We start from the raw sequence: 18796 nt of genomic DNA on the forward strand, positions 1-18796 counted from the left end.
TTTCCCTGGGGTACTTAAAACCATTAATGCTCTTTTTCAGACTATCAAGTACTAAAGAAAAATGTTCATTTTACTTTCTTTACCCTGTTGAATGTGGTATAAAAAAAATTCATACATCTACTGGAGTAGGGACAGTACCCCAGGTCTCCTGGCTTACACAGGGAATGTCCTGGCTGACACAGCGGTGTTTTGGGACAAGATTCCTTGCTACTAGAAGTGCTTTATTTTGTATTAAACCTTTTGATCATTGCATCACAAAGCAGGACCTTACAAATGATTCTACAACCTTCTTTTTTTTTTCTTTTTTTTTCTTTTTTTCTTTTTTTCTTTTTTTTTCTTTTTTTTTCTTTTTTTTTTTTTTTGTTTTTTCTACAAAATGACCACAACCGAAGTTCACAATTGAGAAGAACATTTAGCAATTGACCCAGTGGTCCACACATAGAGTCGAGAGACATTTGAGAGGCCCTGTGACATTAGAAATGTTGATATCTGCCTGGGGCTGACAGATATCATGCAGGAGCTATGGGGGATCTCCACCCTCATGGAGAAGCAGATGGAGGCCAGGTGGGTCCCTGAGACATCTTTAATGACAATAGATGCTCTTAGCTCTGGACTTGGCCAGCTAAGTATAAGAGTCTACAGTGCAGGTTTCTGCACGTGTATTGGTTCGTAAGGTCCCACTATAGCTAAACAGGTGGCCTGAGTCCTAGAACCACTAATTAAACATCTCATTCCCACACAGCCACATCCATTGTAGATGCCTACATCTTGGTATCTGAGTGTAGCACTGACCACCGCCATTGAGCTTCAGTCAGTTGACCACACGAGTGTCCAGTGCCATTTTAAATAAGTTAGACCATACACACGGCCATGCATTTACCACTCTAGTTATATGCAGATGTCTCAGAGGTCCTGTGTCTTACCAGGTAGTCCCATGAGATTCTTTGGATACCCTACAGCAGCCCACAGAAGTTAGGCCTATATATTTGGGCAACTGAATTGAGTCCATAATATCAACCAACTAATATTTTCAGAAAGAAAACTGGTTATTTAGTTGGTTCAAATTGCATTTTTCAGGTAGGGAAATAATGCAAAAAATCATTTCTTTGCCTTAGTGAATGGAGACTGCAGACATTGCAGCAGCACCTTAGCAGCATCCTCTGCTATACTCAAAATCATCAACAGTCTTCTGATATTCCCAGGTGCCTTCTCTCCCACCACAACAATGGCTAATTTTCTCTGGGTGGTCCATTACCAACCACCTTGACCTTTGAAGGTAACAAGTAATGAAGCTCTCTGGGTGGGTTGGTATTGAGAAGCAGCCTTCGCAGTGGAGGGGTGGGGATGTATAGTTATTTCTCCACTTGCTTTTGTGACCCTCTGCCATTGTTCAGGTTCAGCTGTGCGCAACGGTCAAGCTGTACTCATTGCCTTCTGCACTCACCACTGCCAAGGTCCCCCGGAGAGCCAGGTCTGTTCCCACAGCCCTATAAATGCAAGAGTGCTCCCTCCTCCCCTGCGCAAAGGTTCTGGCGTTGTGGCTCTGTCTCCACGCTGCAGCTGAAACCTTCCACCATGAAGCTCTTCTCGTATCTCATGGCTCTTCTCCTCTTCCTCCTTCAGGTTGTTCCAGGTAAGGAGCAAGACCCACGCTGAGGTCTGCCTGTGTAGGAGGTACAACTAGCTTGTGCAATGGTGCAGGCTGTACTCCTCCAGGCTCTTCAGCTCCTTTCATTACAGCCATTCCCTATTTCTCAGTCTAGAAGCAAAAGTGAAAAATTAATCTATGATGACCAGATGTCAAACCAGAACCTCCTCACAGAAGTCACTACCAGGTGTTGGCTCCTTAGGATTCTTTGAAGCCTCTTTATGCCACTTTGCAGCACTATAAGATGGTACCATGGAAATAATCTGCCTCTTCTTACCCCAGGGTCATAAATTGTCTCTTTTGTGTATGGTAGAAGAGTGGCAGAGGTGTTCCCTTGTATTACTCAAGTTGAACTACACCAGTGAAGTTTACTTAAGTTCTCTGAATATGCTCGTTCCCCTTCCTCAGCCCTTCTGCTGCATGGACTCATTTACTGATTGCGCTTTTAGCCTAGCTTTTCTTCATGCTTAATGAAACTCCCAACCATGGACTAAGTCTTTCAGAGAAGGAAGGAACTGGGCAAACCTCTTATTCCTGTTAACTGAGACAGATCCCCGCTTTTCATTTTTTTTAAGTCATAGGTACACCTCAGGTTATATGAGTACCATGCTGTCCCTTGCATGACCAACCTGCAGCATTGCAGTCCTAGAACTTAGAAGCGTCCAAAGTCTGGGCTGTCCCTACCCGCTACAACATGCATGACCAAGATATGTTCAGAAACTTGCCATCAACAGCTACATTTTTCTCTAATTGTACAAAGGCCTTCCTTGGAGTCCTGTGAGGTCCCAAAACTTTCTGAAAAGATGTCTTGGGCTTTGCCGGTATTTGTATCAGACCCCTAATTGGGGTCCATGGGGTTTCAGTAGGAGGAAGACGATGAGAAATGGACTGATCCTGCAGCACAGCTGGGAATCCCATTCTTCCTGTAGGTCTCAGCATGCCCAAAGACACCTTACGTTGCGTTGGATACCATGGTTTCTGCTTCCATTCAAAATCCTGCCCAGAGCCGTTCGCCGCGTTTGGAACTTGCTCTCGGCGTCAGAAAACCTGCTGCATAGGTATGTGTGGAAACCCTGCCCAGACAGGCAACATTTGGAGAGGAGATTACTAAAGTCAGCAAAGCACACTTGCTCTGTCTCCAAATGGCTTAAGCCACATCCTTCCATCTACAAAGATGGACCTGGCTGTTCTTCCATTAATGGCAGTGTGGAGCACAGGACAGAATTGCCATTTTGGGCTGGCCAAATACCACGTAGCCCAATGTCCTGTCTCCAACAGAACAGATGCCTGGGGAAAGAAAACAAAAACTGTGGCCCACACAGAGTCCTTCTTCCTTGATATGTCTTCCTATAATCATCTGTTGGGGGGTTACTGGCTGCATCCACACTGCTGTGTTTAACAGGTGCCAGCTGACCTCTTCCTTGTAAATTTATGTAATCCTTTATGACCTGCTTATTTTTGGAGTTCCTCAATAGTCAACACATATCATTAAGTCAATATATGTTTTATAGCCAACTGTGCTAATCAGACCTAAGGTTCATCTGATCCAGCATCCTGTGTCCATCCATGGCCAGAAGTGGATGTTTCTATGCAGTTAGTCTGTGTGTGTAAAATGACTATTAATGAACACCGTAACCATATAATTACACTTACTTACGTATTCTCCTGGCTTTTATGAATTTGCAGCTCAGGACTTTTAGATTTAAGCATCTTTGTGTTTAAAAGTCCTTGCTGGATTTTTCCCCCCTAGATTAGGAATTCCTTCTGTTTGTTTTAAAACCTCTTCCCTCATAATTTTACTCAGTACCACCTACTTCTGTACTGTAAATGAAATGTAGTCATTCTGTATCCACCTTCTTTATACCTTTACAATACCCCTCCTTCATTTGTTTCTCATCCAAGTTGGTGGGTCACAAATTCCTCTTTTTACAGAAGTGCTCTGATGACCCCTGTAGTTCTTCTTTGTGTCCTTGCTTTTGGAGACACAGTAACCAGAACTTCATGATGCTTTCCATGTATGAGTTGGTACAGATGGTGACATAATGTTTTCTGTTTTGACTTAAATCCTTTTCATTGCAGACACGACATCAAACTTCCATACTTGTCAAGATGAGGGGGGTCATTGTGTACCTACAGAAATCAAATGTCTGCAAGAACAAGTGGGACTTTGCCCTCATAGAGAATGGAAGTGCTGCACAGAAGTGTAATAAAGACCTCATGGAACTGCAGAAAACCACAGAAATGTATGGACAAGAAAACAAACAAGTTTTCTTCCTGGTGGTGTAGAGAAGAAGTCTGGTTTTCTCAACATGCAAAGTGTGTAATTAACTAGAGGTGGCATGTCTCTTCAAATAACAAAGGCAATTAATTCTAAATAAACAGGTATAACAGTCGTATATGTATGGAAAGAAGCAGAATGTCTCTCTATTATACCCATACACAGAAATCTGCAGAAACTTTGCTGTAACATCCTTGGAAACCACATTCCCTCATAATCCAAACCTCACCTCCCTCTCTTTTCTGTCTTCCTTTCTTCCTTTCCTTCCTAATAGAAGGAAAGATGATGTCTTTTCCTTCTATTAAAGCAATAGAAACAAGGATTGTCCAACTCGCATGGTCAGGCCATGTCTACACTATTCAACCCCCATTCCCCAAAGCCGGATGCCAGTCAACTGCTCTTCCCCGCCTCCTTGTTTCTATCAATAATCTACACTCGAGCACAGGTCCCACCCATAGGAAGTCTTCATGTGTGACTGGGCAAATCTATCTAAAACCATCTATCTAAAACCATTTTATGCAGTCTGTGCTTCCTTCTGTGGTAAGTTTGCATTTATTAACTGCAGAAGTTTCATTCAAAATGTAGACAAAATGTGTTTACTTCCCAGTGTCATCTCCATGTGCTCAGCAGCTCCCAGTCATGACTTCTGGCTTTCTAATTTATCCAGTTGAAGGCTGAGTAGCTGGACATCTTTACAGAGAAAAATTAGAAGGGGTGGAATTCTTCTCCCAGCCACCTAAAAATGACCCTCAGAGCACAAGCTGTGGCACCTTCCTTGGATGGGAGGATTTCAAACCCTTTCCACACAGGACAAAGCTCCTTGCATCAACAAACTTCCATCATCCTGTTGAACAGCAGAGGTGTACTTTCTGCTGGCCTGAACTAATGCAAATGGCTTGCATGTCCCCACCACACACTTCAGAAGGGTCATTCTCTAAATCAGTGTGTTAGCCATCATCCTAGTCATCCTAGGCTGCTCTTCTGGCCTACAGAGAGGAACAGATCCACTGGAAACATCATTACACTCAACCCTCACTGACCAAACAGTGACCTCCCTCTTAGCCAGCATTTAGACAAGTGAGACAACCTTGGTCGAACACTTTCTTCCTCTATTCTTAAGATGTGTGAAGTGATATTGACCTCTGCCAATGGGAAAACTGTCTTTCCATAGCTGCATCACCTCTCCATGTGACAGTCCAGGTAACCAATCAGGAACTTAACAGGGATTCTTAGTAATTGGTGATGAATGCTCTTCAAGTGACATCTCCAATCAGGTGTTCAAACTAATTTAATTAATTTTCTCCTAGGAATACTCACGATGCAAGAAATTCTTTGCACTCTTTTAATATCTCTGAGGGTGTTTTCTGCCATGTATATTGCTGGTAGTTCAACAAGTATTTTATGTAGGTGTTCCCCAAGTTTGTATCACAAATCAGGCAGGTGTGCGTGGCTTGCAGCTGGACACAGCAGAACCCTTCCTGAAGCCACATTTTTTACCTAGGATGGAGTACTAAAGGGGAAGAAAGGTTTAGAAATTATCTGAGAATTTTTTAAGCATTTTGGCTTTGACTGCCATTCGTATTTCTTGCTAGAGAAGAGGGAGGGCAATTTATGTAACTACACACAGGGAAAAAAATCTCAAGGGAGGAAAAAACCCACAAATATATAAGCATTATGTAGTAGATACCAACCCAGGCTTATCATCTGCCTAGACCAGTTGATCTGAATTATTTTAGGAGTTTTTAGTGTTAGCAACTCTTCCTCGAGGAGTCTCTGCAGGATGAGCAAGGACAGAAAGACGTGGAAATAGAAGCAATGCTGTAGATGGCTTGTCTGCTTCAGAAGTAAGTAGGAGAAGCCAATTTTCTTTCATTTTATAACAAACTGAGTTTTTGTGAAAAAACTGTGACAGTGACTATGTCTGTAAGAAGTTGATTCAGAGTTGGCAAGGGAGTCACCCATTGGAGAGTTGTCCTGAGACTTTAGATTGGGCTTGAAAAACATAATAGTTCCGCTTTCATTAAAAGAAAGTCCTGCTAGAAGGATTTTGGGGTACAAAGCTCCTTCTGCCTTGTTTCTCTGATTCCCTTCTCCTTGTCTCTCATGAGTGCCATTGAAAGTTATTTTCCAGAAAAAATTTATTTTAAAATCTTAATAGCCTAGGTGTTTCTATCTGGCCACCCACTGCTCAGCACCTGCACGTCTCACTGTCTTTCAGACAGAAAGACTCTCAGTGTGCTTAGGAGTAACAACACCGACTGCCCCTTGGGACCCCCCATGTCTACATCTACCGTGGTCTTTACCCAGCATAAATCCAACTCAAAATCTAGAGGCGCAGGCATTAGACAAGCCTTTGGGAAATGTCAAGGATGAAGTCCTGACATGCATTGCACCACTCAGGCACGTTACTGAATTGTGGACACAAAGCAAATATTGGGCTTGCTCTGGCTGTCTCTGAGGCTATGTTGTGTTTGTAAAATAAGCAAAGCCAGGCTGTGGTGCTGGAGCTGGATGGTCTATGCCAGTAAATTGTCAGTGTGGTCTTTGGCATGGTTTTGGCTGTCTCTTTCCTTTTTTTGGAGTGGGGGAGGCTGTTTTAGAGGGATGGGGATTGATGAACATGTTTAGATCAGACAGAAGATGGGAAGGAAGATAGCAGGGGAATCATTTGCAAACCAAACCCAGATGCACAAATAACCAGAGGACAGAGGTACCCTTGGGCAAACAGTTGTGCTCTGGTTCCACAAAGCATTTGGGCACATGTGTAGCCCTAAGCTCCTGAGTTTTCCTGATGACTTCAAAGCCCAAGATCATACTGCCAGTCAGTGCAAGCTGGGGACAGAGTTCAGGTCTTCCCCAACCCTTATATCTTTCAAACTGGCAACTCACTCTCAGAAAACTCGGTATATTTCCTTGCCAATTCAGTATTTGAATTGCTACAACTGCGGTAGTAAACTGAGCTGTCTCAGGGCTTCTTCTCTAGCCCTGAAGCCAAACATCATAATCTGGCCATGTCCACCTTCTCTTCTCCTCCAGAAACAGATGGCTACATCCAGACTGCCTGGTGGAAGTGATCCCTGATCCCAGATACACTTGGCAATTGTTTGGAAGAGAAATAGCTAGCCTGGACACCTTTCCAGGGATGTGCTAAGCATTTCACAGTTTGGATGATCAAATCCCAGTGCTTGTGTCCTGCCCTGTTTTGTTTACTAGTAAAACTATATCCAAGGAGTTCAAGCTTTCATAAAGGGAAGATGTGTGAGAGAAGATTAATATTCTTTTTTCATAATTAGAATTTAAAAAAAAAAACACTTTTTTTTTTTTTTAACGAAATAACCTGATTGATGGCCTACTCCATGACCCACTGAAATCAAGTGAAGTCAATGAATGGGCTTTAGTCTCTGTTCCCACTGAGTTTTTCCACATGTAAACACACCCCCACTACCACACCGGAGTCTGCCTCTCTTGTCTGGTCCCCTGACACATGGCTGGTGGCTCCATAAATCTGTTTCCCACCTCTCTGAGTGTCTTGGAGCAGTGATGTGCCCATGCAGGACTCAGTCTATGCTTGGGTGCCTGGGATATGCCAACACTGTGACCACGGTCCTGCGCAACAACATATAAGGACCAGTTAATGTTACACCATGCTCTGCTGCCGGTGTATATATATTAGGAGCAATTGGAGAAGATGTGGTGTCCTGAAAATATCCCATTCCAGCATGTAGCCATGGGAACCAGGGATCTTCTTCAAGAAATGCTCCATTGTCCATAATCAACATTATAATGACAGTAATAATGCAATTGTTTTCTTACTTTGGCATATCTTGCTTGCCTCTTACTCATTTCTAAAGGACACTTTCTTGTCTAAGACCTGGAGGTGAATTGACGTTGATCAAAGTGTGATTTACTCCCATGTGGAGCATGAAGGTTCTTCCAGAGGTGATGTGAGGACACTGTCCTCACACCAGTCCAGGACACTGGTGAATCAGGACACTGGTTCCAGACAACAGTACAGAGGCATCCAGAAAGTCTAGATCAGAAGTCGGACCTAAGTCTTCCTACGTCTTACCTATGGACTTTCACCATTAAGCCTTACTTTCATTTTCTTTCTTCTCACTGTATTTCCGTTAGTTTTAGCTTATTTTGGTTGGGTGGTGGCAGTTTGTAGTTTTTGCTAATTTATTCAAGATCTCAGCTTCCTTGAGTCATGAAGGAGGGCAATGCTCAACTTTAATACAGGAGAAAGAGGCACTGTAACTAGCAAAATAGTGGCATGCTAGAAGATTTCACCGAGGTGCAATCAGATATAAGTCAGCAAAGGATAAAAAGCCTGCTATTAGCCCCAGGTTGGGGCTTTTGTGCAGATAAAGCATGCAGGAAAGGGTACACGGTCTGCACAGTTCCCAAAGAAACTCATTGAAGGACTCACCAAGGCCACCATAACCACAGATGAAAACCCTCCCATGAAAGCAATTCACCTATCCACAAAGGCACATTGAAAAACCCAAAACATGGGGTGACCTGGGGGTGTGAAAGAGACCCATGGCTCACATAGACTGGTGGAGGACAAAGTCCCAGAGGCTGCAGCTCTCCAGTCACAGGTTTATTATTTCTCAGAAGATCCTGGGTCAATGCCAAATGAAAAGGACTGCGCTCAGATTAGCAGACGGGTGTGCATCCACTGACTGTTATGTCATGAGGTGGTTTTAAAGCTAGCACCATGTTCTTCCAGCTTTTCTAAGACACACACAGCCATTGCTGGCTGCTCTCCATGGACCAGGGTTATCCAGGGCCGGGAGGAGCGGCTCATTGAGGTATATACCCCAACTCTGCCAAAGAGGTGGAAAGGATCTTGCTTATCCACGTAAGTAAAGACTTACTGCCCTCAAAACCCTGGCACTGAGTATCTTGCCTTAGCTGCCCCTGTTTTCATAAACAAATGTTTCTCCCTAGTCCAGCTACAAAATTTAGCATTAGTAGGCCCTGGAGTTAAAACAAAGGTGCATCTGCACTAACACATTGGTCCACCCTTTGCTTTGCATGGAGATGTTGGGCACTGGATTGTCTGTACTGCACTCAGAACCATTCACACCCCATTTCCACTCTGGAGTGAACCAACTGTGTGTGGAAAGCCACACACAGAATCACACACCATGGGAATGAGATTGTCCACACCACTTCGCCCAGGGAACACAAAGAAGATGTTATTAACAACAATAGTACTTAGATATCCACAGGTGTATAGCGTATGTATGGTGCACTGTAAATCGATAGTGTACATGTCCTAGGGAGAATGCAGAGTGTAAGATGGCCGTGCTTTAGGCAGGGGGGGTGGACTCTAGAAGTCATGGAATCATAGAATCGTTTAGGTTGGAAAAGACCTTTAAGATCATCCAGTCCAACCATTAACCTAACACTACCAAGTCCACCACTTAAGGGTAGAATAGCAATTTCATGTTTCCTGGCTTGGTGGCTGGATTATTTTTTAATGAAAGTAAAAACTAGGAATCATTCAGGTTGGAAGGGAAGTCCCCTCAAACCTGATTTTTAACTGATTCTAACAAGCTGCGGGTATGCTTGTGCTATCAGTGGGAGAAGACCCTTTTGGGAACTGCTGTCTCAAAAAGCAAATAATTCTTTCACACAGACAAAAAGCAAAGAGGCGAGGTGTTCATTTTTGGCAAGGCTGCAATATGTCCTGCCCCTTCCATGCAAGTTCTTGTCCCATCATTTAGACACAAAAGATGCCCAGTTTTGCACCCTCTTTAGATCACAAAAGACCCTCCAAACTCTCTTTGCCAGGCTGACCTGATCCATACTGTCATGGGTCACAGGCAAGAAAGCTCTTTCAGCTCCAGGGTTGTTTCACTTCCCTGCATCCTTAGTGAGTGGACCAGCATGCAAAGGGTCCTGACCTACCACACACTCTCCAGTCTCAGAGACAGCAAGGAGCAGCAAGCAGTCCTACAACCCGTTCAAGAGAAGGTACATCTCACCTTCACACAAGGGAGATGAGGATACAGCACACAGCGATGTGCAGAACCAGCCAAGCTTTGTCATCAGTTATAGGGCATGAAGAGGATGAGGAGAGGGGAGGGGAGTAATGTTGCTTGGGGGGGTGGGGGGGAAAGGCTGTAAGGGAAAATCAAGCCCACACCCCTCTGTTGGAGTGGAAATGCACTGAAAAAGCAACATATCCAGAAAAATGGCCTGGGGGGAGGAGGTAGAAAAATTCTCTCCTTTGCAAAACCTGAGCAGGCCCACCTGGAAATTATTATCAGACTGCAGCAGGCAGTGTGCTGACTCTGCTGCTCCTCCGAGATCAGTACCTCTCTAGCACAAAATGGTCCACAGCTGCAAGCTCTTTTGCCAGACCTGCCTTACAGGTTTGCCTGACCACATAGCCCAGAGGGACAAGTCCAAACACTACAATGTGCAAACAGTTGTGCAAAGGTCCCAGACCAGTCCTTGCTGTAGACCCAAGGGAACAGTCCCACTCCTAAGGGACTACTTCTCACTCCAAGAGGGTGGTTGGACCAGCAGGTTACCATGGAGTAATGGAGCAAGGAGAATAATAAGTGGACAAAGGAAATGAGGGGTTTGCCAGCACTTGACCACCCTAGAGCAGGATGGGTCAGCCTTTGAACAAGATGCTTTAACCCATCTGAGCCTAGAGACATATGAAATCTGTCTTTTGTCCTTCTTGGCTCTAGGGCCAGACTCAGTTGCCCGCAGCTGGACATTGATGTCACTTGAGATGACCCAGGGTATCGTGCTGGGCTTCCAGAGTGTCTTGTCTGCCACTATCACTCGTGCAGAAATCCCCAATACCTAGGCATCTCAAGGGGCATAAATCAAGCTTTTCATGCCTACTGATCCAGGACAGCAAACTTTGACTCCATCAAGTGCATCTGAATTATATTTTTTGAGGCAGAAGGGAATTTTTAACCTTGTTCTTTCAACTATCCAGTTTAGGATATATTCACGCAAACTATTATATTAACACAGCTGAAGGGACAGCAAACAGCAGGACCAGGCCAGGGCAGCAGCCAGGCAAGGGTAGCTGGAATATCACAGGCTGATTTTACAGCAAGAGCTGCATATCTATCATATAATTATCACCAAGTGGTGCATTGCTGAGCTAACTGGCTACCTCCTCCACCAGTGCTGTGTGCTCATCACACTCAGGAATGAAGCCTCCCAAATTCCTCGGAAGCCAAAGCTGGAATAGCCTTTTTGGCAGGAAAAAAAAATCACACCCAGGTTTCAGCTGGCGAAAATATTCACATGAGCTCAGAGAAAAAAATGAATCACTCCTAGCCTGCATGGTTCTCCTCCTTGCAGGTCCTCAGTCTTTCCTTGCAGGTCGCCACCCTCCCACCCAGCAGCTCCCCAGGGACTTTGCTGGCTGCAGGTGAAGGGCAGAGGATCCCCCTGAGCCTCTTTTTCCACCGAGCTGCCTGCAGCTGGCAATCTACCAGTCCAAAACGCCAACTGCCGGGGAGAGGAATCAGGGAAGCCAATAACCAGCGAACTTGAAGCAAGTCAACATTGTTTGGAGCCGCAGCACTGGGTCAGAACGACACAGAGGGTTTCTCAGCAGCAAATGTTACTCCTGAGACTGGAATATAATTAACTCCTGCCTACTCCCTCCCTATTCCCGGATGCCATCCAGTGTGCCAGCAGCACGCAGAGGCTTCTGCAAAATCTCACACTGAGTCCTGCGACTTTCCAGCAGGACCAAAGCGATGGGGATCCTTTGGTTCGTTTTAATCTTCGTCTCCCTGACCGGTCACGGTAAGACCAGGAAGGCCGAGGGTGGTAAACAGAGGTATCTGGGAACAGGAATAATCTTTCCTTACTGTGTAATCAAATCAAAATATTATAGGTACTGAGGGGAAAACTGCCCTCAGGTTTCTGGATGAGATAGTGGGTCAGACACTTTGGCAACATGCATGATTTAATCCCTTGGGGTAAAGCAAAAATGACCAGGGAAGAAGCTATGAAAATGGGGCACCTCACTGGCTTTCTAGGAGCAGACTGGTTGGAGAGGCCCTAGAGGAGATGTCCTGTGCTCTGGGAAAATGTTTCTGCCTTTTCTCAGGCTGCAGTCGCCTCCTTAGTAGGGCGAGAACAACTGCTCTGACCTCCCGTGCACGGTCTTTGCCAATGTCCTGAAAAAGCAACCAGATGATAAAATGTTCCTTGAGTGAGGCTGGCTCTGCAACTTGGGTTTTTTAACAGATGTCTGAAGAGACAGGGATCCCCGGTGTGCTCTTTGCAGCCGTGCATGCCCAGGCTCCATGCACACTCACAGTCCTGGCTTGGCCGGCCAGGCACATGGTGCCAGAGGAAGCCCCACACATTTTACCCATCAACTTGCTGCTTCTTTGTACAGGAGATGCTCATGGACCAGACAGCTGTAACCGTGAAGGGGGCTTGTGCCGAGTCGGAAACTGCATTCCTGGTGAATATCTGGCTACATACTGCTTTGAACCCATCATTCTCTGTTGTAAAAGTTTATCACCCACTACTGCAAAGAGATGAAGATTTCCAAAGGAGCAACCTGCAGCACATGGAGAGCTGCAGGCTCCGCTAACAAAGAATGAGCTGCTGTTGGGAAGGAATCATAGAATCATAGAATCATAGAATGCTTTGGGTTGGAAGGGACTTCAGAGGCCACCCAGCCCAACCCCCTGCCATGAGCAGGGACAGCTTTAACCAGATCAGGGTGCTCAGAGCCCCGTCCAACCTGACCTTCAGTGTTTCCAGGGATGGGGCTTCCACTGCCTTACAATATAAGGAAATATTGTGCCTTTCTGTCACTGCTGCTCGCCTGGGAGAGCATGGCTGTGGATTCACTCATGGACTTCTGAACATGTCGCTTTTTGCTTTCGCTGTGACTTTCTAGGAAACACTGTGACAAGAAGGAATTGGGGCCACCCTTGGTATTGCCCCTTTTGGCGTCTGGTTGTTACCTGTCACGCACAGGTGAGAAATTGCCTTTCCCCTTACCTGAAAGCAATAAACCTGAAGTTTAACAGAACAGCAAGTGCCTGTCTGTGACTCCTGCTGACGCTCAGCAAGGCTGCCGGTGGTGGGGTGCACACTCTCCCACTGGCCAGGAGTGAATGCAGCAGCCCACCCCATCCCAGCAGAGCGGGGTGGCTCGGTCTCTTTATTTCCCTTCCCAGAAAACAGTTGCAATGGCAGGGGGGCAGCTTTTTTCCATCCCTTTTGTTGCAACCTGGTTTGACATAAAGGCAAGTGTAGTCTGTGTTTCTCAGGCAAGCTCCCCCATATCTACTCTGCCTTTCCAGGCTGTGCCAGGTTCTTACCGGCACTGGGAAGGGCTGACCAAAGAAATAAGGCACAGAAAAGGAGTAGGGATTCCCCACATGCATACAGACCCCTTTGCCCATGGGGTTCATAGCAGGAACGTGCTGTCCATCAGCCACCGCCTAGACCAGAAAATGCAAAGCCCAGCAGGGCTGTCCCAGGTTCATCCCTCTTCCACAATGCAGAAAGACCAAGGAAGAGTGCAGGCTTGCTTGTTTTAAACATGGTGGGGAAGGGATATGAAAGTTGTGTGCCATTGCTCTTGACAGGCTGCTGTCCTCATGCACGGACTGCATTTCTGGTGCTCTTCCTTCCCTCTGTAATTACCCAGCAATAATCCCAAAGCAATTAGCCTGTTTGCACCTAACAGCTTTCTGCCTGTGAGCTGCATCAGCCTAAATCCACCAGCCATCCAGATCCACTCTTAGCCATTCTGTGTTTTTTCAGCATGAAATTTTGACGCCCCCCTGCCTTTGTCAGTTTGCTCTTGGTCTCCCTTTCCAGGTAAAATATTTCTCTTTGGGTCAATCATTTCTGTGAAAGCAAGAAAACAATGATGTAATGAGAGAGCTATGCCAATTACCCGAGGCGTTGGTCAGAGCCAGGGAAAAGTCCTCCCTGGGAGATGAAATTTGTGCTACGATGAATCAAAGAGGAAAATTCCCATTGACCTCACCGGGGTCAGAACCCATCGTCAGAGGTCCAACAATTAATTCATCCGAGCGGCTCCATTCTCCTGCGAGCAGCCCAGCTATTCTCCTCAGGTCATCATAACGCAGTCCGGGAAACCAACACATGCAGGGAGATGTCAGTGCTCCCCTGGAGATTCCCTGCAGTTGGATAAACCATCAGGAGAGCCAGATTACCCAGAGCCGGCTGTTGGCTTGGGAACCGCCGCTGAAAACAGAGACGGGGCTGAACCCAGAGCCAAATTCCTCCCCAGATCCAGCCCAGCTCTCCGACGCACGCTGATGTACAAGTATAGCACAGGCAGGCTTTTAAATCAAGGCACCTTTCCAAATCAAACAGTTTATTTCTCACATCCGTCCACAAAGTTTGCGATTCGCGCTTCTTATCTGGGGGACGCTTAGCCACCATATTTATAGCAAGGTTTCCTAAGAAAATGAAACATATGGGCTCATGTAGCTCACCTTGTAAATCTCCCTGCCAGTTGCTGGGCCTTCTGCCCCCGATATATTTCGGACCTGTTGGCCAGCCAAATTTCAATCAGGGAAGGTGGAAATGCTCAGACAGTTTATAGGCAACATTGTCCCTCTGGCAGGAATGTAAATGCAGGCTGCTGCTAAAAGGCATGGCTCCGCTCTCCCCTGGCTGTGTGTTGCCTCGCTTGCTGATCTGGTTGGAAATAACCCTAAAAAACCCCAAAACACAACCCAACCAAAAAAAAGAAAGCAACAAAAATCCCTCATCATTTCTGCCTGATGAATAAGATGAACCAAGTTCCCCTCCAGCTACCTGGTCATGGAGGGAGGAGAGAGAAAGCACCAAGGACGTGGTGGGGGGTGGAGAATGGCACCCTCCGGTCCATCAACCCTAGACGACTGTTCCCCACGGTTTCTTGACCTATTAACTCACCTGGGGCACAGCACCCAGACACCAGCACAGCTCACGAGGAGCTGCTTAAACAACAGTGTAAGATGCTTTGGTGTGGGTGTATGATAGGGAATGCTGCTCAGATTAATTACCCCCAGCTTGTTGTACCCTGTAACCCCAGGGAGGAGGAAGCACCAAATTCCTCTGGCCGAGTAACCATGTTCACCCTCTCAGCACAGAGCTGTTCACCTGAGTGTTTTCATTCGCCACAAGACCTCCCTCCTACAGGCCCTCAAACACCATTTTCCAACCCTTTATATCCAAAAGCCAAAAAATATTCCTTGTTTGAGGCACTCAGTAAAAGTCATCCCCAGTGTGACCCTTTGCTGTAGCCATGGGACCTCCACCTGTGACCAGCAGTCCTGCTCAGAATGTCGACTGACATTTGGTCAGTGGGGTTCATCTGAACCCAATCTGTTGCCTGCAGGTTTGCATGTAGGAGTAGAGAAAAAAGTCAGGCAAGCTAAGGGGGAAGTCAGAATAGCAGAAGAAATGAGAAGGTGAAATCTACCATCTCTTAAGAGAGGCAGGCTGGGGAGAATTTAAATCAGATTAGTTGTCTACTCTGAAAAGACAGTAAGATATTGCCTGCATGGGAAAAAGCCAAATTAGGAGGAGAATTTTTATGGGAAAGTCTTGGTTGAGCCTTTAACTCCAGCTACCTATACCAGACAGGGCTTAGATGGCTACAAAAATATGGGTTATTCAGTACTACCCCAGCAGACCTATAACAGCTCCTAAGAGAGACACAGAAGCCATCCAGACATCTTGGGAGGTATATTTTGGGTCTTTGGAGGTACACTTTGTGTCTTTGCAGCCATATGGATAGCCAGAGTACAGCCCTACCCTCATGCCTGGGCTGTCAACTAGCACAAGCCTCGTGAATAACTGGAGATGTTAGTTCATCAAAACATGGCATAAATGCCCCCCGCCCTGGAATTTGTTTGCTGTTCCCAGGCAACAGGCCAGTGTTTGTTTGGCAGAGCGAGCCAGACAGAGACAAAATCCTCTGCTTCTTCCCTAAAAACACCATTGTAAATGGAGCTGTGTAATCAGGAGCAGAATGGTGGTCAGATGGGCTCCTGCTTGGGGAAGCTGAGATCTTACAGCCTTGGGCAAGTCCTTTAGATCCAGGTTGTCCCTTACATCTCCAGCAATCCCATGCAAACCAATGCAACCACCTGCATGCCGGGCTCTCTCCTGGTGGGAGCCACATTTAAAACAAACAAACAAAAATGTTCCTTTACGTAACCAGTTTCAGACCTGTGAAACTCCTTGTTGAAGGATATTGCCATGTAAAACTTCTCTCCCCAGACCAGAAAACAGCTGGAGAGCAGGAGAAAAGTTGAAATAAATACCACAGATGTGTTGTGCTTACTCTAATTCAGACGTCCCCATATGGCCGCTGTTATAGGCAGGAGGTGGATGGTCCCACGGGCTGGGTGGCGATGGTTGTATTGCAGTCTGTAATGAAAGCCTGCCCATGGCCACGGGGGTTTTCTGGGCCAGAGCTGAGCCCAGAGCTGACCCCATGGTCATTTCTTCCCGGGCTGAACTGTAGGGCTGTATCTGAACTTGCTTGGCTTGGGTTTTGGTAAGAAGTCACCAGTGGAATGGGAAGACAGAGGCGGCATCACAAGCTGGCAAGGGTTCAGTTGCCAAAGGATTTGCTGCTGATGGCATAAATTTATCCCAGGCTGCATTTTAAAAATCAGGCTGCTCAGGTCCTGGACCGAAGGCAGATGCAGTCAGTGGAGACATCCGTCCCGTCTGGGGCCATGGGGCGGATGCGGATTGACTTGACTCCTCTCCAGCCTCAAAACCTCTGAGGCACCCGGGAGCTAATTTCTGTGCAGCATGTTGCTGAGCACAGATCAGCCTTTGTGCATGGTAGGATCTGAAAAAAAAACATCTGGTGGCAGGTTTGAGAGTGGGAAAGGGCAGGAGGCTGATGGACCAGCCCCAGTAGGCTCACCAGAGGCTGAGGCCAACACGACGTAGGGACCGTGCCAGCGGGAGCAAGCCCAGCTGCTGTCCGAGCAATCGCCCAGGGGACAGAGACTTCCTGCCCCTGATTTCTTGGGGAAATCTGGTTTATGTTGGTATTGTCTGGTTTTGGCTCTCTTTCCCAAGGCACTTTCTGCAACTCGACCCATGCACCGCAGCTGCAGAGGAGGGATTTGCAGTGGTGTGGAGGACACATCCTGACCACCTTTGTGCCTGCCCCTGTGGAGCCTGCAGCATTCAAACAGCTCCAGACACAGCTCATCCACTGAGCTGGTGCTGCTCCCACCAAGGGAGAGCAGCTGAGCTAAAGATAAAAAATGGCATTTTGCCATCCGTCACTGGGAACACCATGGCCACGTGGTACTCTGGCTCTGCGCTAAACCTCCTCTCTAGAGTGCATTAAGCCGCCTGCACACACATGTTCAGACACGTCAGGTCACATACTCAGAGCAGGACACTCATATGAACATCCAGACGCTCCTTCCTGCTCAGGTTGTAGCTCAAGAGCTGCAATCTCATTTCTGCTAGATAAACCCTGCCCCAGCCCCATTGCACCGTCTCTCACATTGGAGATGCCAATCCTCAGAGGCACGTGGTGGGTTATGGTCTTCCGCTCCCTGCACCAAGCAGCACCACCAGATACATAAAGCACCAACACTTCTAGAGATGCTCTACACACATCCTTGCAAGCATCTCTCCCGCAGATAGGGTTACAGACCCATTTTCTTTCCCCAGGTTGTGTGTGGCCAGTTCACACTCTTTAAATGCTCAGTGTCCCACGATCCGAAGTCCAGCTGGTGAAGGGCCCCTTATCTGCACTGTTTGATGAAGGTGATCCTTGTTCTGTTCAAGCAGCCTGAAGGCCATAGGTTTTACACTTTCCAGCACTACCTGGCATCCAGCCTGCACATAAAAAGCCATCAGGGTGACTTACTAAGGGAAAATGGAAGACTTGGTGATGTCTTCCACTGTGGCATTGCTGTAAAAAGTTTTTGTAAAGTTTTTTTTATTTCTTCCTCCTCTATTTGTTGTTGGCTGGGGGAGATTTCTGCTCATTATTTGCTTTGTGTTGTTTTCCAAAGTTGAAATTCAGGTGCCAACTCTACCAATTTCCTGGAACTGACCTGGAGAACTGGTACAAACCAGAGAGCCTGCCAGCTTTCTTGGGAGAGCTGTAATACACAAGCTTTCCTAACGCTTCTGCTCCTGGCAATTACGGGGAGGTGTCCCAGCTTTCCCATTTAATAAATACATAAATGAATAAGATGCTAAATTGCCATTTTTCTTGACAGTTGTAAACAAAACCTTGGAAAACAGTCTCTTTGCAGCCTAGAAGTTGGGAAATACAGAGGGACCTTTGATTTTTAGGGATCCCATGATTTTCAAGCCAACTCTGTGTGTTGGGGAGTGCTGACGAGGAGACTCTGGATTTTTTTCTGTGTCAATGCTAAACACAGAGACTGGGAGCTAGAAATAATAATAAAAAAAACCCCAACTTTGATACTGCAAACACTTGGACAGGATTTTCACATCACATGCTCGAGCTTACAAACACAAGAAGAGACAGCCTGGGTCAGCCCCAAAGTTCTGTCTCCAGCAGCAAGGAGTAGCAGACTCCCCAGTGCTCAGTGCGATTTGTTGACAAAACCCTGCCTTTTTTTTTTTTTTTTTCTCTTTCTTGCTTTTCCCTTTTTTTTTTTCCCCCTGTAACATGGTGTGTCCAAGAGTGGGTACATCCCAGTGCAACTGTTTGCTGTCATGTTGAAATGCATCTGAGATTGACAAAGTTCCCGCCGCTCCTGGAGCATTACACAACCTCCTGGGCACTATAAATCCAGGTTTTCCCTCTTCGTCATCTCAGTACAGCCCTTCACTCTTCCTCGTGGTGGAACCCCCACCCACCTTCAGCT

At 46.4% G+C, this 18796-nt stretch overlaps 2 protein-coding genes across 2 annotated transcripts; both read left to right on the forward strand.

The window, feature by feature from the left end:
• The first annotated feature begins 1575 nt into the window (after positions 1–1575).
• Positions 1576–3855, forward strand: LOC104036457 (gallinacin-11). The gene is made up of 3 exons (XM_009490075.1): positions 1576–1633; positions 2578–2706; positions 3728–3855. The coding sequence occupies exons 1-3, from the start codon at positions 1576–1578 to the stop codon at positions 3853–3855; spliced, it is 315 nt and encodes a 104-aa protein (XP_009488350.1).
• Positions 3856–11590: 7735 nt separating this feature from the next.
• On the forward strand, positions 11591–12473 carry LOC142593249 (gallinacin-12-like). Its single transcript, XM_075707753.1, is given in 2 exon segments — positions 11591–11723; positions 12325–12473. Coding segments are annotated over 2 exon segments (282 nt in total).
• The last annotated feature ends 6323 nt before the right edge of the window (positions 12474–18796 follow it).

This window comes from Pelecanus crispus, chromosome 3 (assembly GCF_030463565.1).
Source record: "Pelecanus crispus isolate bPelCri1 chromosome 3, bPelCri1.pri, whole genome shotgun sequence".
NCBI classification, from domain to species: domain Eukaryota; kingdom Metazoa; phylum Chordata; class Aves; order Pelecaniformes; family Pelecanidae; genus Pelecanus; species Pelecanus crispus.

Coding starts and splice junctions, on each gene's coding strand:
- LOC104036457 (XM_009490075.1), top strand. CDS start 1,576: ATGAAGCTCTTCTCGTATCTCATGGCTCTTCTCCTCTTCCTCCTTCAG. Junction 1,634..2,577: donor CCTCCTTCAGGTTGTTCCAG/GTAAGGAGCAAG, acceptor TTCTTCCTGTAG/GTCTCAGCATGCCCAAAGAC. Junction 2,707..3,727: donor TCAGAAAACCTGCTGCATAG/GTATGTGTGGAA, acceptor TTTTCATTGCAG/ACACGACATCAAACTTCCAT.